At 43.5% G+C, this 24,056-nt stretch overlaps 2 protein-coding genes across 2 annotated transcripts; both read left to right on the top strand.

The window, feature by feature from the left end:
* Positions 1 to 17,429: 17,429 nt before the first annotated feature.
* Positions 17,430 to 20,776, top strand: LOC127776880 (uncharacterized). The gene is made up of 4 exons (XM_052303450.1): positions 17,430 to 17,463; positions 17,574 to 17,976; positions 19,395 to 19,457; positions 20,719 to 20,776. Exons 1-4 carry the CDS (start codon positions 17,430 to 17,432, stop codon positions 20,774 to 20,776), a joined length of 558 nt encoding a protein of 185 aa, XP_052159410.1.
* A 1,086-nt stretch (positions 20,777 to 21,862) lies between these two features.
* On the top strand, positions 21,863 to 23,698 carry LOC127777310 (UDP-glycosyltransferase 89B2-like). The gene has a single exon (XM_052303885.1). The coding sequence runs from the start codon at positions 22,044 to 22,046 to the stop codon at positions 23,487 to 23,489; it is 1,446 nt and encodes a 481-aa protein (XP_052159845.1). The 5' UTR covers positions 21,863 to 22,043; the 3' UTR covers positions 23,490 to 23,698.
* The last annotated feature ends 358 nt before the right edge of the window (positions 23,699 to 24,056 follow it).

Below are 24,056 nucleotides of genomic sequence, written 5' to 3'. Positions count from 1 at the left end.
TGCCAACTAGAAGCTGCCTCACCGCGGGTATCGTCGTCGTCGAGGTTGCCATCGCACGTGATCACAGTTATCGTTGCCTCTGAGCCCGCCGGATTCCAATGCATTCTCATAAGGCCGGCCTACTGCAGACGTGGTCAGAGGTAACGATGGCGGGGTGGCGGGAATGGAGTAGGAGAGGATTAAGGGTGTGTTCGCCAGTCCATATTTCCAACCGAAACAGTACACATAGAAAACGGAGTGTTAAACATACCCTAATTAATGGGGAAGAGTGCCGATGATAAGAGAGGGGAGGGAGCGAGGAGACGGGAGTAGGGAAGGAAGCGTGGCAGCGTGGGTGAATGGGGTTGAGATCTTTTATATATATATATAGACACACACGTGTCAGCATTTTGATAAGTGGTCCTCCTAGTGAACAGCACACGAAAATCAGTTTTTTACGATCGGCGCTTGAGATGGTTGTTTAGAAGATAATTTCATTTTCACATGCATGCCAACTTTCTAATACACTATAAAAAAATAAAAGATATGATTTCCAATAAAGCTGTAGTGACCCAGCATCCCCAGTGTAACGGATTTGCTAGAAAACTTTCGCAAGTTTTTTTTCACCCCAAACTTTTAAGATTTATCACACTTAAAAAACTATTTTTCATGCACCTCTCGCTTTTTTGATAATGTTGCTGGTCCAGCATCTGTCTGCCTCGCTCGCTTGCTTGTGCATTGCATTGATCTCCCGATCGGTTTTTCCATCGTTCATCCCACCAGGGACGACCCGATCCTGACCCCACGCATGCTGGTTGCTGCAGATTCGATTAGGTTTCCACGTACAACTATATTTCCATGCATGATTCTTGATTTGGCCATCAAGTATGCATACATCCAAGCATGAGAAATATAAAACATGGCCAAAGAATACATCGAGTGAACGGAGGATCTATAAGATATTAAAGTCCAATGAGTTTTGGAATCCAATTCGGCCTCCAGAGACAGCACTGACATCAAACAGGCCTAGCGCCTTCATGGCAACTCCGATTTGGGTGATCTTGGATTTCGTGGAAAGCTTATCTCGCTACCTTTCAAACGCATTCAGTCTTATGTCCAAATTCATCTCAAGTCAATAGGAATCGCTAAAACAAGACAGTGCTATTGCTGAAACCGAACTTAGACCTTGGGCCTTGTAATAGACTAGACCCATCTCGGAAGTGTCTCCCTCCACCTCCACGAATTACCACATAACCCTAGCTTTATTTTCCTCTATAAATAGCTTTGTACATCCTCGAAAACAATTGAGTTTTGTTTAGTTGAATTTTGCCAAGTGCTATTCATCTTATCTCTAATCCTCGCTCGATTAGTCGGCGACTATTGATTCAGAGCCCCCAATTTGGTGTGTTGATTTGCTGGGTCGATTAGATCTACCACTTTAATCGCAACTATTCCTTTGTGCTTAATCACCTATTTGCGATATTTAGATTGCATCTTATCTTGTTCTTGCAGTGTTCTCTCGTTTGCATTGCAGGGATCATCAACCGCGCGTCACGGTTGGTATGACATCGTTTGTGGTGTAGCGATTACACGACGTTCTGGACTTCTTCTGGTTGGTAGCCACGTCGCAAACATCGCACTCGATCAAAGCGAGAGTTATCCCCTCACCAGAAGATCGGGCCACAAGAGAGAGCGTCATCAGTTGGTATCAGAGCTTTGGTTGTCTGGTGAGGATTTTAGTTTTATATATTTATTATTTTTCCTACCCATCTGCCACAAAATTGCTGCACCCTTTTTCCATCTCCAGACCTTTGTTTTGAGCCTTGCAATTTTTATTCAGTTTTGCTTTATTGAGTTTTGGTCCACTGTTGTGTCAATTGCTGGTTTTAGTGTTAGTTTCGTCTTTGTTTGAGTTTGCATCTCGGTTGTGCACTGTTTTGGTCTGTGCGTTCTAGGTTGAAGGAGAAGAAAACAACAGATTGATTCTTAAGTTCATCTTGATCTGGTAGCATTGAGTTCGTTCTCTCATTTTCATTCATGCTGCCGAATCTGATAGGTTACCAAGTAAATAGCGCGTGAAATTAGGGAGCTGTTTCAATATATTCCATGTGCATGCGCCAAAAGGGGGGAATTTTCAGTTGTCGATCTTTTTTTTCCCTGTGACCGAGACATGCGTGCAACAGGATCGTGTATATCTTGCTAATTTCCTTGCGCAGCCAGCAGCCTGTGTTGCTTCCGTGGTCTCCGCGTGGGTTTTTTTTTAGTCAGTTCATCCGGCAAGTTTTTCTTTACCCAGCTATTCCGTCTATTTGCTGCCGTTTGAAAAAAGCAAAAAATAAAAATAAACAGGAAGGTGCAAAAAAAAAAGAACCGCACCAAAAAAAATCAGAAAAAGAAAGTGCAGAAAAAAATTTGAGGTTATTGGTTTTCTTGGAGAGAACGGTGTGATAAAATCAAGTTGTTTCTATTCCGAGTGTTGATCATTTGTTTGCTTGAGCTAGGATTGACTCTAGACTAGGCCAGCAATTTTGACTAGTACTTTGGACTATTATTCAATTTCGCAAATCTGTTTGATTTTTGCTATTCCTTGTGATATAGTTAAACCTACCAAGATCCACATACTACTAACCTTTACACGTCCGGCTTCGCAATCGCTCTACTCATCAAGCGTGTCATTGTGCCATGAACCAGCTACGATGATTGACCTGCTTTGTATTATGTGAGAACATTATAAGAATTTGGTATATGCTTGAGTGTTGAGTGAGTTGCAACCCCACAAGCAAAATTTGTTGTTAATAAGAAGTTACATGCGTCTCTTTGTTCTTCTTGTTTGCTACTGACAATGACAGGTGTGTATAAAGAGAACGAGATTGAACATATAAAACATTGGCTTTCACATCAAGAAGATGTGCATGATGAGGTTTGTCAAAATAAGATATCGTTGCCTTCATTTGTTGGTAAGTTTAATCCTAGGGACTATATTGATTGGGAGTTAGAAGTGGAAGATGAATTTGAATATTATGAATTGTCTAAGGAACAAAAGATTAAGGCAGCCACAAGTTCTTTTACTTATTTTGCATCTCTTTGGTGGAGTGATATTTGTCTTGTCGGTAATAAACCTGGTTCTTGGAATGACTTACAAACAATGATGAGAGCTAGATTTGTACCTGATTATTATATTCGTGATTTACAAAAGAAAATGCAAAAATTGAAAAAGGGAATAGAACCGTGAGAGAGTACCACCGGGAATTTAAACTTTGTATGTTGTACGGTGGTATAGAGGAGTCTAGAGGAGATACAATTAAAAGATTTTTACATGGTCTTGATTTAAAAATTCAGCATAGGCTTGAAAATAAAACATATAGCCATGTTTTTCAGTTACTTTTGTATGCTTGCGATATTGAAAGTCAGATTGAGAAAGAAACAAAAATGCCTATGATACATGAGAATATTCTTGTGCCTTCTATTGTATCTAAATTATGAAGAATAGAAGAATGAAGCACCTAAATTAGGTCAAGAGAGCGTTTCAGGTAATTTAACTGATGGTCAACTGGACCAAGGTAAGAAAGATTGCGATATGCTACAATTGTCCACTAATTATGTTATGTTAGAGCAACCTCTAGTGGAACACATTTCTAATTTGCCTTTATCACAAGCTAAAAATTCAGATTGTGTTGATATTGATAATGCTTGTAATGAGGAAGAGTTGTGCAATGCTTCACTTATATACATGCCACAACTAGTGAAAGAACACGATATTTCTATTTCTGAATATTTGGTTTCCACTCAAAATAAACGTGTCTTTGTTATTGCTGATGACCAAGAAGGGCTGAAATTATTGTCTTCTTTGTGTACTTTGGGTTATATCAAATTTGATGTTCTTTGTGATCTAAATAACTTAGAGAAGAAAATTTATGATTTTCCATGTTATTCTTGGAACAATTATCGTGTCATTGGTAAATATAATAATAGAGGATGTTATATGGTACATCGTGTTTATATATGTTTAGATATGAATCCTCATTTAAATATGGAAAAATATGAGAAACCAAATGGATCATACAATGTTGATGCTATTGGAATAAATTCACCTAACGTTGTTTTAAATATTGATGACAATATTCAAGAAGGGGAGTGTTGTGCACTATTAAATTCAAAGGTCAAGTCTCGCTATCATTTTAAGACATATTCATTCAGTAAGGTGAGTGGGTTTCCTCGTGATGTAAATTGGATTTATAAGGAACAAATGATGCTACACAATGATTGCTTGTTTGCTATTTTTTCAGTTGATCTCTCCTATACGACAATTGCAATAAGAAATCGAGGACGGTTTTCAAACAAGGAGGGGTGGATGATGTGACCATCAAGTATATCCATACATCCAAGCATGAGAAATATAAAACATGGCCAAAGAATACATCGAGTGAACGGAGGATCTACAAGATATTAAAGTCCAATGAGTTTTGGAACCCAATTCGGCCTCCGGAGACAGCACTGACTTTAAACGGACCTAGCGCCTTCATGCCAACTCCGATTTGGGTGATCTTGGACTTTGTGGAAAGCTTATCTCGCTACTTTTCAAACGCATCCGGTCTCATGTCCAAATTTGATGAGGACATAACTAGCTCGGATATAACCATGACTATCTTATGTATTAATCAAATAAAGGTGCATATGTTCTACATTAGATTTACTTGTTATATATTTGAACAACCGTTGCTACACAATGAGTTTTGTGTGTTTTCGTTTGCAGAGGAACTTGCTTGGGCGAAGGAAAAGAGACCGAGCGCAACTAATGCATGGATGATTGAAGAAGTTGATTAAGGACCAAACCAAGACCTTTTCCAAGTCTACTTCTACCTTACCACGTCACTTTTGGCCCATAGAAGACAAGAGATCAAGTTGTACACGTTTTGGATTCGGATTCGGGCCTCCTAACAGCATCAACTTTAAACGGACCTAGCCGCCGATCTAGAAGGAATTTTGGGGCCCATGAGTACTTGTTGGAAAGCTTATGGAGTCTACTTTCAGATGGTTTTGGTTCCACGTCAAAACTCCTACCGAGCTGCCGGGAATCTGCAAAACAAGCCACGTATCTCATCCAGTCCGAATCTGATTTAGGTTTTGGGCCTTGTAATTGTGTCGTGCGCTTAGCCCAAGGGAGTGTGCGCCCTAGGGCAACCCTAGGACGTCCCTAATTATTTTTATTCAGTAGCCGTTATCGTTTAGAGTCGGGTTTTGCTTAGATTATTCTGTCAAGAACAGTTTCGCCGCTAGATCGGTTTGTGGAACCCCAAATTCATGTACTTAATCATTCATATGTAATTTTGTTGCAATCTATCTTGTTCTTGCTTGTGTTCTTCGATTTGCATGCAGGGATTAGCCTTCTCGGCGAGGTCAACCGGGTTTCGGCACGGTTGATAACCAGAGGAGACGTGGTGCTGCGATTGCGGGGCTCAGTAGCGTGTTTGTTCAGAAGCCGGATTAAGTTGTGTCGTGACTCCGCCAAATCGATTGTCTATCAATACCTATCGGAAGATCGGGACCTAACTCCCTCATCAAAATTCATCTTGAGTCAACGGGAATCGCCAAAACAAGACAGTGCTGTTGCTAAAACCGAACTTGGGCCTTGGGCCTTGTAATAGACTAGGCCCATCTCAGAAGTGTCTCCCTCCACCTCCACGAATTAGCACTTAACCCTAGCTTTATTTTCCTCTATAAATTGTTTTGTACATCCTCAAAAACAATTGGGTTTTGTTTAGTTGAATTTTGCCAAGTGCCATTCACATTGTCTCTAGTCCTCGCTCGATTAGTCGGCGACTATTGATTCAGAGCCCCCAATAGTTGGTGTGTTGATTTGTCGGGTCGATTAGATCTACCACTTCAATCGCAACTATTCCTTTGTGCTTAATCACCTATTCGCGATATTTAGATTGCATCTTATCTTGTTCTTGCAGTGTTCTCTCGTTTGCATGCAGGGATCATCAACCGCGCATCACGGTTGGTATGACATCGTTTGTGCTGTAGCGATTCCACGACGTCCTGGACTTGTTCTGATTAGTAGCCACATCGCAAACGTCGCACACAATCAAAGCGAGAGTTATCCCCTCACCAGAAGATCGGGCCACGAGAGAGAGAGTCATCAATTCTAATGTGATCTAGAGAGATGGCGAGGTCTTAGCGTGGTGACGAGAGAGAATGCCAAGTACAGATATAAGCTCCGTCCATCGTCGCTCCGTATCCCATACGAATACGTGTAATATATTGAAAATTAGCTATTTTCTAATCTTGCATCATGCTGAGTTTTATGTTCTTAATAACCTCTTTAAACTTAGGAAAATATAATTAGCGAGACCTCCTAAAGCTAACCTGCATAAAATCCCTCTTTGATATTCAAAAGCCTTTGTGTTTTTCATTTAAAATTTATCTCGAAATATTCCTTAATTTGGTTTTAATCTAAAACTTTCTTTCGACTAAAATTTCTTCTATTTAAAACCCTTTCGAATTATGGTCCAAGAAAATCTTCCAAACCAAATCCTTTCCAATTCCAATTTTATTGGAATTAATTGTTAACTCATCCTTTGATGTCAAACCTATCATTTGATCCTCGATCCAAATATCTAAATTCCTCCTTTTGATCTAGCCGCCAATTTAATTTCTGTGGCTTGATTTTCTTCTCGGCACATGAATAATATTATTACAAATATTGTGAATAATTGCTCTTGTTCTAAGAGAATAGACTTTGTCCCTCCGTCCCAAATCCAAAACCTTATTTAGCCCATATCTAATTCTCTAAATTTCATACCACATATTTTGGGCTAAAATTTTATTTACTCTACTCCCTCCATATTCCCTCCCCATACTCAAAAATATTTTAATCTACAGCCATATTATTTATGGTGTTGAATATTTTGAATTTCTATTTGAGTGCATTAAATAAACTCCCTCTCCAAAATATTACACTCAAACCAACTAGAGAAATATTTCTTTTGGAAATTATATTCAAATATAATTTCCTTCTAAACTCTCTCTCAGTCAATTTTCCTTCAAATTCAAATTATTCAAATCCTTTTTCAAAATCTAGCCATCCAAATTCCTCTAAATCTATTATTTGATCTATAAAAAAATTAGACTTCCTCCTTTTTAACTTTGGGCCGAATTCTTCTTCTCTCTCGCGCGGCCCAAGTCGGCCCATAGCTGAGCCGCCCCTCCTCCTCCCGCAAGCGCGCATGCCGTGCACGCGCACGCCGCCGCTAACGCCCTCCGTCGTCACGAAGTAATCGGCGCCGTCTTTTCTTCCTTCACGCCAGCATCGCCGTGGTCAAGCCGTCGACCGTCTCCAGAACCGCCTCTCTCCACCGCCTCTCCTCGCCTATAAATAGCCAGAGAAACCCTCCTCCTTTTCCATCCATCCGAGCTATCTCTCTCTTTGTTCTCTCTCCTCCATGACCGGCCACCACCATTGCCACCGGCCGATCTCCTCTTCCACAGCCCTACATCCCAAACCCTCGCGCCATTGGCTTTGTCTCGGCGAGGTGAATCCGTTTTTCCCCTTTCCCCCTTCTCTCCCACCCCATAGCAACCACAACCGCCACCTCCTCTAACCAACCGAAGCAAGCTTTTACGCTCGCCGTTCCGGCCTCTTCCCTAACTCCCTGTGCCGGCCACCACCCTCCTCGGATGCGTGCTGCTCGGGAACACGCGTGGCCGCCGACGTCGCCGCCCTCCAGTCACCGGAGCGCCGCCGCGCCGCTCGCCTTCTCCTTTCTCTTCTCTCGGCTCTCTCTGGAAGAGAAGAAGAGACGGAAGGAAGAAGAAGAGAAAAAGAAAAGAAAAGAATCTCCCTGACAGGTGGGCCCATCAACAGTAGCCTTTCATATTTTTCTTATTTAATTCAAATCCCAATTTTAGAAGCCCATATCTCCTAAACCGTAGATCCGATTCCGATGAAACTTGGACCTAAATTCATGTAAATTCAAAAGCTATATTTTGATACGAAATTTGCTATTTTAATATTTTATTTGAATTTCCTTAATTTATTCAAATACCATTTGAATAAACATTTGATTTAATCTTACATTTGAATTTCCAATTGAAACTTATATTCACCTTTCAAATATTTCCTTTTATTTTCAAATTACCCTTTGCCATTAAAATAACCACCGTTTGGAACTTTACGCCTTCCATAGGGACGTTCGCACGGTCTTCTGACCCCGACGTCGAACCGTTGCTTGTAAAGTCCGACAAAACCCAAACCCAAGGTCGAAGTGCTGCTCCTGACACCTTACGCCTCAATGCAGAGCTTCACTATTCCCTCGACCTCCACAGCACGCCGCACAGTTATCTTTTAAGCTCTGTGTGATCCTAGCCGCTCCGCCGCCATTCACGGTTGTCGGAGTAATACCTCCACCCCATTAAACCTATACCCACCTCCTATTCTTCTAGCCGATATGTTGTCTATCGACACCAGCTAAAAACGACACCAAACCTAGTCGTCATACTACCCAATTCTAATGACAACTAGCAAACACCCAAATCCCAGCCGATATTCATCCTACCGCGATATCGGCTTAATCAAATGAAACCCTAGCCAGCCAGTCTGCTATCCAAACTCCATACCAGCCATTTACCATCCAACCACCTATAGCTTAAACATGAAATACGAGCCGATATGCTATCCTATTTCAGCATCGACTCGAGAACAACTAAACCCTAGCCACTATTCCACCAAAGCCTAATCTTGATCCCCTCTCCAACCTAGCCTCCAACCCCTTAGAGCCTACACATAAAATACTAGCTCAATAACCCATCAAGGAGATAATTATACCCCAAACCTAGCCTTTCTCGCTCTTCATCGTTTTCTTGCTATTTTATGGCTTTTATTGAATTTGGTTCTTCCTTTTCTTTAATAGAGTCTATTTTATTCTGGATGGCAACCTATGGTATTTCGAGCATCGGATAATCAGGTTGCCTATCTCGGATTTATTTGCGTTGGAGCAAGGCAAGTTATTATTTCCTCTCCTTTGAGCATAATTATCCTATACTCTATAGCTTTATTCTATGCATTAGCCATTCATGATTTTGAATGCATAACTTGAACATATAGCAAACCAGATATATGCTAGATTTTGCTTAGCCCTGCGTAGTTAGAATATGCATAAAATTTAATGAACTTAGATTGGGACAGTACGTAAGATTTGGTTGATTTCCGGGTGGCTAGTACTGTCTCGATCGATATAATTGCCACCAAATACTTATGTCAAACGAACAAGTACGACCGCAGCTTCTAGAATGGGGACAGACCTAGTTATTATGTTAATTAATAATGTGGTACCTCTGTATAGTGGTTCTTATATAAGTCCTCGCGAAGGAGGCAAACTTATGCCGCGAAGGGCAAATGTGATATTTACCGAGGCGCAGGTAAATATCTTGATTATATTGCGATCGCTGTGTGTGTATATTGTGAAAACCTGGTTGAGATGACGTGGGGTCTCTCATCCAGTTCTCTCTTAAAACCTCGAGAACGCCAGAACTCCTCTCGCTGCTGATAACGTTACGTTCAGAGCGCATAGGGACTAGTGTTCATGGAACAGGTGCCACTATTGTTAGTAACCTAATACTGGGCATGACTAAGCTAATGAATATTGGCAAGTCGTGGACTGCGGGTAAAGTGTACATCTACTGCAGTAGAGTATTCATGAAACTATTCGAATAGTCGTGCTCACAGAATTGAGTATCGGGACTCATATGGTATTTGGTTAGAAACTTAACTCAAGATTTTACTAAATACTGTTGCATAAAGACATCCCAGGCTTTCTTCCTCTTTATTCTCAGCTTTCTGCCAGTAAACCTAGATCTACTTAAATACTACTTCATGCATTCATTATTTGATATAATAGCTTGCTAAGTACGTTGTACTCACCCTTGCTTCAACCCCCCCCCCCCTTTCAGAGTCTATTTGGATCAGTTCTTGCTGATGCTGGGAGTTCAATCACATAAGTTAGTTCCCTTTTAACTTAATCTTCAAGTCTAGGTAATTTAAATGGTTTAAGTCTATAGTAAAACAACAGAGTTAGGTTATTCTAAAGCTTCTGTTGTAATAGTTAGCCACAACCTCGTAAATACCCTATTACTTTATGTAATAATATCTCCTTCAAAGCTATGTCTAAATATATGCATAGACGATCCAGATTATTGAAGCTGTATCAACCTACTGATCCAGGGCTTGATACAGTTAAACATGTCGGTTTCCGAATCATTAGTTTTGGGACCCGACAATACGAGTCTGCATGACGAAATTGCATGTCGACCCGTAGCTTAATATATAAAACGAGCTAGCCCGGTGCTGCGCGCTCCCGTCGCGATCTCCTCGTGGGACCACTCCCATGCTGTGTCTGCGACGGCTCTCTCCTCCAACACGTACGGCAGCACCCCGCTATTACCTATTCTCATTGTTCTTGTTGTCTCTGGCCACCATGGTGGAGGCACTCTTTAGTGGCGTAGCCAAGGTTTCAAGGTAGGGTGGTCCAACACAACATAATATTTTTTTAATACCCTAGATAAAATTTACCAAACGCATTTAGGTTAAACAATAAAGACCTTATAAACATTTTGAGATAAACAAGTCTAGAATTTACTTAAATGTAACTTACACATCCACGATAATTGAAGAAGAAAATAGAACTAGTTCTAGTTCTTTTTGTCGGTTTTGAGCCTTTGGCCATAAAGTGTTGGTTGTATCAATTTACATACCAATACTATTCGGAATACTAAAAATCAAAATAAAATTGAACCTAAATCAAAATACCTAGGGTTAGGCCTAATGGCTGTTGGCTGCTGACCTAAATCAAAAAAAAGGAGAAAGGAGAGAAGAGAAACACTACAAGAATCTATTTAATCTATGACGATAAAAATTCGTCATGGATCGCTGAAAATTTGTCACAGAAATTTTTCTATGATGATTGTACTTATCTTCATCTATTGAGCATCACAGATTAAATCTGTCAACGTTTTCTCTGAAATTGTCACGGATCAGCACAATCTATGACGTTTTTAACCGTCATAAACGCTTTTGGGCTAGTGTAGTCCAGCCCAGGTCCAACCTTTGTGACGAAATTAAATGTCACATATGGTTGCCACATGCCGGCCAGCATGGCAGGTGACGTGGTCGTTGACACGTGTGTGATAACATGTCACTGATGACGTGGCAGCTAAACGCCAGCAAATATTTTTAAACGGCCCATTATTTTTTTATGGCCCATTAATTATTTAACAGCGGCCCATTATTTTTTTAGAACTGGCCCACAAAATGTACATATCTCTTGTATAGTTTATAAACTATAAGAGAGAGATGTAAATTTTGTGAACAATATTACAAATCACTTTGTCAGATGAAGAAATGACCCAAATAAAAGCTATAGATATTGATGAGTTATACAACTTTGTTGTTGATGATTATTTCAGTTGAAATCATCTCGTACTTGTAAATGTTGTTTAAAGCTATCATAATTTGAAATTCAAATTTAAACTGTTTAAACAAAGTCATATAGAAAAATGGCCAAAACATAAGTTGTAGATATTGATGAGTAATACAACTTTGTTGTTGATGATCTTTTTAGTTAAAATCATTTAGTATTTAAAAATGTTTTTTGAAGTTGTCATAATTTGAAATTCAAATATTATATAGGTCAATCAAACTCAGATGGAGAAATGACCAAAATAAAATAGGTAGATCTCAATAAGTTATACAACTTTGTTTTTGACAACTTTTTTCACATAAGTTCATTTAGTATGATAAAATTCGATTTGAAGTTTTAATATTTTGAAATTAATTGAAAGGATGGAGGAAAATAGACTTCTCGGCGAGAGAGGACCAAAAGGCCTGTTACAGGCCAACCCTTTTGCTCATCCCTCGCCGAGAAGTCCATTTTGCCTCCCTGTTGACCGGTTGAGGTGGGAATCGGAAAGCCACACGCGCGCGCGCGCCGATCCGAGCCGGCCGGGCCGGGGCGAGGGCGTGGGCGAGGCGTGCATGCGTGCGTTGCGTCTGGTCTGCCTCTATCCTTTTTGCAACCATGATCCCACGATTGCCTCCGTAACGGCGCGTGCGGCAACTGGCGGATATCACTCCTGCTATATAAGGAGGCCGCTATTCCGATCAGAACTCTCTCGCTTGTTTTCCATCCCTGGTGTTCTTCCTCCTCTGCGCGCTTATGTTGCCTCTGTTTTGCCTCCCCGCTTCTAATCGCTTGCGCGCACGAGAGATCGGAACAAGCAAGGCCTCCGGAACCACACCTCGCCTGAGATCTGCACCGGGTAGGCGGGTGATCAGGTTTTTGGGGAGTGCTTCCGCACAACTGCTCTCGACTTCTGCTCGGTTCGTCGTCGTCTTGTCGTCCACCATGTCTGCACCTGGAGCCGCCACCGCCGCTGGAGCCGCTGTCGCCGTCCCTGAAGATGCCGCGCCGGGAGCCGGAGCCGCTACGAACGTCAACGTCAACGGAGGCAGTTCTGCCTCACAGTCCAGCGGAGGGACATTCTCGGGGTATGTCTTTCTCCTACTGTTAACTCATTCTTTGATACCTCTGTTTGTCCTGTTAGTCGCAATTCTATTGCGTTCTTTGTATGTTCATGATGCTTATTATACTTTAAGCATGCTCCTGGTTATGTTACATTTTATCACTAGATCACCCCACATTGTTCATGCCATGATTATTGTCTTAATATTTTGGATTAAAATATGCCGATATATGACTATATTTCCAACAATCCAAAAACCTGATAGGTCATTTTCGGTAGTTGGCTTTGCTGCTGCACTGAAACCACATGCATTTGATGGTTCTAACTATAAGAGGTGTAAAGCACGTGCACTATTGTGGTTGACAGCGATGCAATGCTTCTATGTTTCACGCGGTAAACAAAGTGAACCACCTCTCTCTCCTGAGGAAGAGGTTAAATTCGAGGCTTCGGATTGCCTGTTCCGTGGGGCATTGATCAGTGTACTCGCTGACAACATAGTGGACGTGTACATGCACATGCCTTCCGGGAAGGACATGTGGGATGCACTTGAGGCCAAGTTTGGAGTTTCCGATGCCGGCAGTGAGCTGTATGTCATGGAGCAGTTCTATGACTACGAGATGGTCGATGACCGTTCTGTAGTAGAACAAACTCATGAGATTCAGATGCTGGCTAAGGAACTTGAGAACAACAACTGTGAGTTGCCGGACAAGGTTGTGGCGGGTGGCATTATTGCCAAGTTGCCACCTTCTTCGTCGGACTTTGCCACTTCTCTAAAGCACAAGAGACAAGAGTTCAGTGTTTCTGATCTCATTGGCTCTTTGGGTGTTGAGGAGAAGGCGAGGGCAAAGGACAACCGGGGTAAAAAGGTTGAGCGAGGTTCTAGTGCCAATATGGTACAGAAGAAGAACCCACATGCATCCCACAACAACAAGAAAGTCAAGCCTGATGTCAAATCTAAGGCTACAATCAATTTTAAGAAGAAAGGCAAGGGAAAGGCAAAGGGAGACTGCTTTGTGTGTGGCAAGTCTGGGCATTGGGCCAAGGACTGTCCTAAGTGCAAAGACAGGAAGTCTGCCAACATGGTTATTAGCGAGGGCGGAGGAACATCGGGGTACGGTAAAATATTACCTACAGTTCTCCCCGTTTTTCATTCACCTGATTGGTGGGTTGATACTGGTGCTAATATTCATGTATGTGCTGACATTTCTCTATTTTCTTCTTATCAGGTCGGGAGAGGTTCCTCCTTGTTGATGGGAAACGGGTCGTTTGCGGCTATTCATGGTGTTGGTATGGTCGATCTGAAGTTTACTTCGGGAAAGACCATGCAGCTGAAGAACATGCAGCATGTCCCTTCAATAAAGAAGAATCTTGTTAGCGGCTCTCTATTGTGTAGAGAAGGTTTTAGGCTTGCGTTTGAATCCAATAAATGTGTCGTATCTAAATATGGAACTTTTGTTGGAAAAGGTTATGACAGCGGAGGCTTGTTCCGCTCTTCTTTGGATGACATGTGTAATAATCATAATGTTGTGAACCATATTAGCAAGAATGATGAGTCTAATGTGTGGCATTCGCAACTCTGTCATGTAAATTTTGGTTGTATGACGCGCTTAGCTAACATGAGTTTAATTCCAAAATTCACTTTGGTCAAAAGTTCTAAGTGCCATACTTGTGTTCAATCGAAACAACCTCGCAAGCCTCACAATGCATCTGAGGCGAGGAATTGGGCACCTCTAGAACTTGTTCATTCCGATTTGTGTGAAATGAACGGCGTGTTGTCTAAAGGGGGAAAGAAATATTTCATGACACTGATAGATGATTGCACTAGATTTTATTATGTGTATCTATGAAAACAAAGGATGAAGCATTGCATTACTTTAAGACCTATAAAGCTGAGGTAGAAAACTAACTTGAAAGGAAAATCAAACGGTTGAGGTCTGATAGAGGTAGGGAGTATTTTTCCAATGAGTTTGCATCCTTTTGCGAATAGTTTGGAATTATTCATGACAGGACGCCTCCCTATTCACCCCAATCAAATGGGGTGGCCGAAGAAAGAGCCGTACTCTAACTGAGATAGTGAATGCCATGTTAGACACTGCAGGGCTTTCCAAGGAATGGTGGGGTGAGGCAATTTTGACTACGTGTCATATCCTGAATAAAATTCCAATGAAGCATAAGGAAGTGACACCATTCGAGGAATGGGAAAGGAAGAAATTAAACCTCCCATACCTACGAACATGGGGTTGTTTGGCCAAGGTAAGTGTACCTATAGCCAAAAAGCGAAAACTTGGACCAAATACTGTTGATTGTGTGTTCCTTGGTTATGTTATTCATAGTGTGGGTTATAGATTCTTAATAGTAAACTCTGGAGTACCCAACATGCGTGTTGGTACAATTATTGAGTCCAGAGATGCTACATTCTTTGAGAATGAATTTCCCATGAAACATACACCTAGCACTTCTAGTCAAGAAACTGTCATACCCCATGAGCACTTTGCACCGATAGAACACAATGATCAAACGCCTGAGGAAAATCCTGAGGAGGACAACATTGTAGATACTCGTAAGAGTAAGAGACAAAGGGTTGCAAAATCCTTTGGAGATGACTACGTTGTATACCTCGTGGATGACACCCCAAGAACCATAGAAGAGGCATATTCATCTCCTAACGCTGACTACTGGAAGGAAGCAGTACGCAGTGAGATGGACTCGATTATGTCTAATGGTACTTGGGAAGTCGTTGAGCGTCCATATGGGTGCAAGCCTGTAGGATGCAAATGGGTTTTCAAGAAAAAGCTAAGGCCTGATGGTACAATTGAAAAGTACAAGACAAGGCTTGTGGCCAAGGGTTATACCCAAAAGGAAGGCAAGGATTTTTTCGACACATACTTACCAGTTGCTCACTTGACCACGATTCGAGTACTACTTGCTCTAGCAGCCTCTCATGGTCTTTTCATCCATCAGATGGACGTTAAGACAGCTTTCCTAAACGGAGAGCTGGAGGAGGAGATCTATATGGATCAACCAGACGGGTATGTACTAGAAGGTCAGAAGGGAATGGTGTGTAAACTATTGAAATCCTTGTATGGCCTTAAGCAAGCACCTAAGCAATGTCATGAGAAGTTTGACACCACACTTACATCTGCTGGCTTTGTTATGAATGAAGCTGACAAATGTGTGTACTATCGCTATGGTGGGGAAGAAGGAGTGATCTTGGGCTTATATGTCGATGACATATTGATCTTTGGGACCAGCCTCAATGTGATTGAGGAGGTCAAGGACTTTCTGTCCAAGAGTTTTGAAATGAAGGATTTGGGAGAGGCTGATGTTATTCTTAACATTAAGCTACTAAAAGGAGATGAGGGTGGGATTACACTTGTGCAATCCCACTATGTGGACAAGGTTTTGAGTCGCTTTGGATATAGTGACTGCAAGCCAGCTCCTACTCCTTATGATCCCAGCGTGCTATTAAGGAAAAACCGAAGAATAGCAAGGGATCAACTGAGATACTCTCAAATCATTGGTTCATTGATGTACTTGGCTAGTACAACGAGGCCTGACATCTCATTTGCTGTAAGCAAGCTGAGCCGGTTTGTCTCAAATCCAAGAGATGATCATTGGCAGGCTCTAGAAAGAGTAATGCGCTATCCAAAGGGCACTATGAGCTATGGACTTCACTATACCGGGTACCCAAAAGTACTAGAAGGGTATAGTGACTCAAACTGGATATCTGATGCTGATGAGATAAAAGCCATAGGTGGATATGTGTTCACACTTGGAGGTGGACTTGTTTCCTGGAAGTCTTGTAAGCAGACCATCTTAACGAGGTCAACAATGAAAGCAGAACTTATAGCACTAGATACTGCGACAGTTGAGGCCGAGTGGCTTCGTGAACTTCTGATAGATTTGCCGGTGGTTGAAAAACCAGTGCCAGCTATCCTAATGAACCGTGATAATCAAACAGTGTTTATTAAAGTGAACAGTTCAAAGGACAACATGAAGTCATCTAAGCATATCAAGAGAAGACTGAAATCTGTCAGAAAGAAGAAAACTCCGGAGTGATAGCATTGGACTATGTCCAAATGGCTAGAAATCTGGCAGATCAGTTTACCAAGGGGCTACCACGTAATGTGAGAGACAGTGCATCGAGGGAAATGGGCTTGATACCCACCTAAGGTTGCACAATAGTGGAAACCTGTCCATTGTGATCGGGGATCCCGTGAATTTGGATGGCGAAACAAACTATTGTGTGACTGGGAGAAGAGACCCTTGAAAAGGGCTCATTTTCATGATCTACTTCTCTTCTTTTCTGCATGGTAGGATGGCTTATGCCTTAATGTGATCCAAGTGGCTTTTCTAAGGAGAGATGTTGACCTGCAGAACATCTCAGAAGGAACACACCTATATGAGTTTGACTGCTAGTCACAGTCTATGAGATTTGGGCGATCTCTAGATACTCATGAAAAGGCATGGAGTTTGACTTATATGCTCCAAACAGAGGGGATGCGAACGGCAACCCAGTACCAGTCAAGGGTTTGAGTGAAACCTGATCATACAAGACTGACAATTCAAGGCATAGTCCATTGTTCAGTTGTGGTCTGATGTAGCTCATTTCCTAGGTGGAAGTTCAACTTAACAGTCTCCACCAAAACACTGGTATATCAAACAGGCACAACCTTGAGAACATTTCTTATGAGCCTTGAAATTTGGTGGGGATTGTTAGAATAATTGGGCTAGGCCCAATTTATTCTATTAAATCTCAAAGGCCCATAATAAATGTTAAGGATAATAATACCACCTCAGGAAATAAACGAGGAGTATCTCAACTTAAATAGGGAGTTATTGGAGGCTCCCTGCTGATCGGTTGAGGTGGGAATCGGAAAGCCACATGCGCGCGCGCGCGCCGAGCCGAGCCGATCCGGCCGGGCCGGGGCATGGGCGAGGCGTGGCTTGCGTGCGTCGCGTCTGGTCTGCCTCTATCCTTTTTGCAACCACGATCCCACGATTGCCTCCATAACGGCGTGTGCACGATCCCACGATTGCCTCCGTAACGGCGGATATCACTCCTGCTATATAAGGAGGCCGCTATTCCGATCAGAACTCTCTCGCTTGTTTTCCATCCCTGGTGTTCTTCCTCCTCCGTGCGCTTGTGCTACCTCTGTTCTGCCTCCCCGCTTCTGATCGCTTGCGCGCACGAGAGATCGGAACGAGAAGAGCCTTCGGAACCACACCTCGCCTGAGATCTGCACCGGGTAGGCGGGTGATCAAGTTTTTGGGGAGTGCTTCCACACGACTGCTCTCGACTTCTGCTCTATTCGTTGTCGTCTCGTCGTCCACCATGTCTGCACCTGGAGCCATTGCCGCCGCCGGAGCCGCTGCCGCCGTCCCTGAAGATGGCGCGCCGGGAGCCGGAGCCGCTGCGAACGTCAACGTCAACGGAGGCAATTCTGCCTCACAATCCAGCAGAGGGACATTCTCGGGGTATGTCTTTCTCCTACTGTTAACTCATTCTTTGATACCTCTGTTTGTCCTGTTAGTCGCAATTCTATTGCGTTCTTGGTATGTTCATGATGCTTATTATACTTTAAGCATGCTCCTGGTTATGTTATATTTTATCACTAGATCACCCCACATTGTTTATACCATGATTATTGTCTTAATATTTTGGATTAAAATATGCCGATATATGACTATATTTCCAACAATGAGAACCTACTGGCTGCTGGCATACTGCTTGCCATGCCGATGGATGGCCTGACGCTAATGACGTTGCTGCTTGCCTGCCTTGCTAGTTGTCGCCCGCCGCTGTCGCCCCTCAATGTCGCTCGCGATCATACGGAAGGTCGGAGGCGAAGAGGCGCGTCGATGTGGCGTCCTGCGGGTTGCGGTTGCGGCAAAAAAAATGAAGCGACGCGATGTGTTCGGCGAAAAAACGATGCCCCATCAATATTTTTTCTGAAGAAATACATAGGGGTAATGGGCCTTCGGCCAGATTTCTATGGTGGTCCATGGACCACATTGTAGCTCCGCCACTAGCACCCTTGGATACCACTACGAAATGATGGAGAGTTGTCGCAGCTTCATCACCATTGTTGCATCTTGCTTGTGGGAGAAACCGTTGTGTAGAGTCATGGTTGTGGAGTTGAAGGAATAGATGTGTCGGGATCGAGCTCTCTCCCTCACTGAAATGGCAGTGAATGAATTTGCAAGATTGAACGGACAAAACCAAGGAATGTAGAGGAACCCAAGGTGGACACCGCAAGACTAGATCTAGGGTTCTACTCTACTCTACTCCTAAAGAACAAAGTAAATTACTGGTTTTTCGTATGTTTTACTTTCCACATGGCTTGAATATATAATAGATCGGGAGCAAAAGCAGTCGCAGTTGCTCTGAATCTCACACAAAAAGCGAAGAACGCAAAAAAGAAAAAAGAAAAAAAGAGAGACAACAGTTGTCCCACCGACAAAGTTACACGGCTGGATCTACTCCATACCCCTTCGCGTTTAATCCGGGCCGTCCAATCTTCAGAACTCGATCTCCTCTGTTTTTCTTCAGTTTCATCAGACTTCGGAGTTCAGACTTCTTCAGTCCTGATTCAATTCCATTTCCATTCTCCCAGCCTGACAAGATGGCCGATTGGCCAATAATGCGGCAGAGCGCGGCGGGACGTATGATTGGCACTGTTGTGGACACGGGCAGGACCTCACCGTGTACCCGGCCAAACACACCGCAAACACGCAGAACCATTCCAAACGATCGCCAAGTTGATCATATGTTCTTTGCCAATTGTTTAATTTGATCCATTCCTGCAGTATCGCCCCTTGGAGTATAATGCTAGATAGTGTATATTTATTGAGCTCTGAAGATCACTCAAATTGCATCCTTCTATTAAATGTAGTACTGATGATGGTTGGATGATGGGAGCTGGCTCTAGGGGCTCTACTGCCTGGATTGAGATGTGGTAGGTACTACGAACCTGAAGGTAATGGTGTCTACTGTACACAGCATGTTTGCGTTTGTTAACCACCATGGACAACACAGCTAGGCTGTCCATGCAGCAACTGGTACACCATGCCAGGGTAAATTTTTCAAAAATAGAAGACACGATGCGGTTTACATGCATATTAACATAGAAGAGTAATTACGTCTAATTACTTTCCTTCTTTGTCAGTAGTATTTGTGGAAGGGGAAAAAATATTTTCCTTAAAAAATAAATAACCAACAGTAACAAAGCTCATAATATGATAGATGATCTTTGTTTCAACCCATCAGAGTTGTTGGATATACTTCCTTCGTTCTAAAATATAACTATTTCTAGTAAATTAATACTCACTCTGTTTCATTATAAGTCGTTTTTTATTTTTTTTCTAATTAATTTCTTTGGATTTGACAAAAAATATAGAAAATATATAGTAAAGTCTATCCGCACGCTTTCTAATATGCTAAACGGTGTTTTTTTTTATAAAACCTTTATATATTGAAGTTTCTTTGAGAAAAGCAAATAAACTTACTTTTTAAGTTTGTAATAGTAATACTTAATTAATCAAACCTTATCGAACTAAACCTTGATCTAACTGGATCTTGCCGTCACTTAAGCTTTCTCTTTCTCCTCTACCTAACTGGATCTGCTCGTCGCGCCCTTAAAGCTTAAAAATCTGACTTGCTGGGCAGGATGAATGGATGATGTAACATAGGAAGGGAAGAGTGAGCTATAGGAAGGTATTAGTTGCCTTTCCTATCCTTATCAATGTGCATCGCCTCACCATCATACTCTCTTCGTCCAAAAAAATAACCTAAAACTGAATGTGACATAAAAAAGACAACCTAAAATTAGATGTGACATATTCTAGTAATCTAAACATATGTATGTCCAAATTCGTAGTACTAAGATGTATCATATCCAGTACTAGCTTAGTTTTTATAGGAAAAAGAAAGTATGCATTAGTGGAGAAACAAATTAAATGCGGTAGGAAGTCTAGCTGGACGTGTTGGTGGTTAGGGCTAGCGAGTGAAGTGGAAAGGTTGCTAACAACCGGTGAAGAAAGGAACAACTCTATTTCGATGAAGAATTAGATGGTACCATCAAATAGTAGCATATTAAACATCAACTAGGTCTGCAATTTAGAGATTCTAGAATCATACTATCATACTTTTAGAGTTATAGACCTAGTTGATATATATAACGAGGATCATTGATGTATTTTACTCTCTTTTTTTTTCAGGTTGCCAGTTTGCAGGTTCTCTTCCCCCATGGGAACCAAAGTTTTCCATGCGAAGTGACAGACACAGAACCAAATCTAGCTTTTAATTGGTCTAATGTTTCTTTCTTTTTGGTTGGTCTAGACATCAAAGGATTTTTTTTTAATTGGTCTAATGTTTCTTTCTTTTTGGTTGGTGTAGTCTTGAAAGGGTTTCTTGTCATCTTCCATTAGTATCCACATTTGCTTGATTAATCATTATTAAAAAAATATTTTGTCTACTATCAAATAATCTATCAAGATTTTATACTCCCTCTATCTATGAATATAGAGTATTATGCTCTCTAAGTTTGTCCAAGAATATAAATGATATTTGTGATCCCAAGACAAGAAGTCTAGCGGCAGTCAGAAATTGAGTACCACCATCCATCCCTGTCGTAAAAAATATGGCTCCCATCGCATGATCCAATAAGCCAAAGAATAAGCCAAATTTTGAATTTTCAAACTTAATTTTGAGATTGATTTTGAGATATTTTCAACGTAGTTTTTTTTCAACATTGGCTTTTAAGTTACAAAGAACACATATATAAAAGTTTTACCTACAAATTTATTTTTATTCCCTAATAAGCCTTTTTGGCTTATTAGAAAAAAAGCCAACCGATGGGGGCCTATACATATAGAGAAAAGTACATGTGGTACTACTCTATAGCTCCCAATCTGCCAAACATATATAGTTTATTTCTAAATGTGTACTCCCTCCGTCCGAAAATATAAGTATCTTTTGACCTCAACACAGTCTTCGAGATACTACTTTAACCAACAATATCTATAAAGGTGAGATGATCTAAATAAAAAGAGTTGTATATTATGATAGTTTGTTTGATGATAAATCTAGTAACATCAGTTTTACATAATTTATCTTTTTTAACTTTTTACTATTAATGGTCAAAGTCGAAAATGTTTGATTTAGAACCATTCTAAAAGTGATTATATTTTATGACGGAGGGAGTATATTCTACACTTTATTCAGTCCCTTCTGTTAATGAGTGTCTTTTCACACTACCAGATGAGTCAGATGTATTTTTTACTCTTCCTTAATTTGGTATATATTGGGTTATCGACTTATATTGTGGGTGCCACACGAAAATAAGGATGGTCAATTTTGGAGCCTATAGAGCAAAATTCTAGCTCAACTTGTCATCTGCACCACTAGTCCACTACCTGCATCTTTGCAGCCCTCGCCCAATGGTTTTCTACATCCCTGTGCACATGCTACTTGCAAACGAGCGTCACTTGTTACCACGCGGCAGACTAGAGCGAGAGAGCAGTAGCCACCAACCGCGCCCGCCATGGCGCCGGCGGCCAACGGCGGTGCCTCCGCGGCGCACGTCCTGGTCGTGCCGTTCCCGGCGCAGGGCCACCTCATCCCGCTCCTCGACCTCGCCGGCCTCCTCGCCTCCAGGGGGCTCCGCCTCACCGTCGTCTGCACGCCGGCCACGGCGCCGCTGCTCGCGCCACTCCTCGCCGCCACGCACCAGGGCGCCGTGTCCGCGCTCACCCTGCCGTTCCCGTCGCACCCGGCTCTCCCAGCCGGCGTGGAGAACGCCAAGGGGTCCGGGCCGGCGCTGTTCGCCAAGCTCATCGTCGCGTTCGCGGGGCTGCGCGGCCCGCTGGGGACGTGGGCGCGCGCCAGGGCCGACACCCCCGACCGCGTCGTCGCCGTGCTATCCGACTTCTTCTGCGGGTGGACGCAGGCGCTCGCGGACGAGCTCGGCGTGCCGCGCGTCGTGTTCTCTTCGTCCGCCGTGTACGGCACCGCCGTGCTCCACTCTATGTTCCGCCTGATGCCCAAGCGCGAGGACGAGCACGACGACGAGTGCCCGGTGAGCTTCCCCGATATCCCGGGCTCTCCGTCGTATCCGTGGAGGCAGCTGTCCTTGCTTTACCGGTTCTACAAGGCCGGCGACGAGGTGTCCGAGGGTGTCAAGAACAACTTCCTCTCGAACATGGGGAGCTCCTGCATCGTGTCGAACACCTTCCGGCAGCTCGAGGGGCGGTACCTCGAGAGGCCTCTCGCCGACCTGGGCTTCATGCGCGTGCGCGCCGTCGGGCCGCTGGCGCCGGAGCCCGACGCGTCCGGCAACCGCGGCGGCGAGACCGCCGTGGCCGCGTCGGACCTCTGCGCCTGGCTCAACCAGTTCGCCGACGGCGCCGTCGTGTACGTCAGCTTCGGGAGCATGGCGGTCCTGCAGCCGCCTCACGCGGCGGCGCTGGCGGCGGCGCTGGAGCAGACGGGCACGGCGTTCGTCTGGGCCGCCGGGTCGCACGCGGCGGCGGCGCTCCCGGAGGGGTTCGAGGAGCGCGCGGCGGCGGGCGGCAGGGGCAAGGTGATCCGCGGGTGGACGCCGCAGGTGCCCGTGCTGCGGCACCGGGCGGTGGGACGGTTCGTGACCCACTGCGGGTGGAACTCCGTGCTGGAGGCGGTGGCCGCCGGGGTGGCCATGCTGACGTGGCCGATGACGGCCGACCAGTTCGTGAACGCGCGGCTGCTCGTCGACGAGCACCGCGCCGCCGTGCCGGTCTCCTGGGGCGGCATCGCGGTGCCGCCGAGCGCCGACGAGGTGGCGCGCGTGTTCGAGGCGACCTCTGCGGCGGCGGCGGCTAGCGAGTGGAGCGAGGTGGGCGCGCGGGTGAAGGAGCTCGCCGGGGAGGCTGCGGCGGCGACGCGGGAAGGCGGGAGCTCGTGGCGGGAGGTGGACGAGCTGGCGCGGGAGCTGCGCGAGCTCGGGGGATAGTAGAAGTCTGTGGCAATGGCTTTGATGCGACGTGCGATTCTCTTGGACTTTTCCATTCTTTTCTGCAACTAAATTTCGTGGGTTTGGACTTAAATTTTGTTGCAAATAATGGCCCGATAAAAATACTTGCTGAAATGTGCCCAAAAGTGAATTATGTTGAGGTCAATATGGAAATAAGTCTACTTTGAGTCTCCAATTGGATTCGTATCATTTAACCATAATACAATATATTTTTATCTCTAATTATTAAAACCATACATAATGGTTTTCTCAGTGGTTTTGAAGGTGAATTTTACTGACGTGGTTCGTTGATATGATCTAATTGGCTGAGTCAGCATGTGAAACCTGCATGTCAGCACCTCCTTCTCTTCCTCCTCTCTTGCTTACCTCTCCCCCCCCCCCCCCCCCACCCAATCCCCCAACCGGGTGTGGCTAATGGGCGATCGATCGCTCGGAGCGAGCGATCCCCATGCCCCCTGTACACACCTCTCCTCTCCTCCCCTTCTTCTCTTCCTACTACACTATAAATTTAAAAAAAACAAAAAAAAAGTTGGAAAAAATTTATGT

This window comes from Oryza glaberrima, chromosome 6, assembly GCF_000147395.1.
Source record: "Oryza glaberrima chromosome 6, OglaRS2, whole genome shotgun sequence".
Taxonomy (NCBI): Eukaryota; Viridiplantae; Streptophyta; class Magnoliopsida; order Poales; family Poaceae; genus Oryza; species Oryza glaberrima.
The sequence above is the reverse complement of the archived record's forward strand: the minus strand, read 5'-3'. Positions and strand labels throughout refer to the sequence as shown.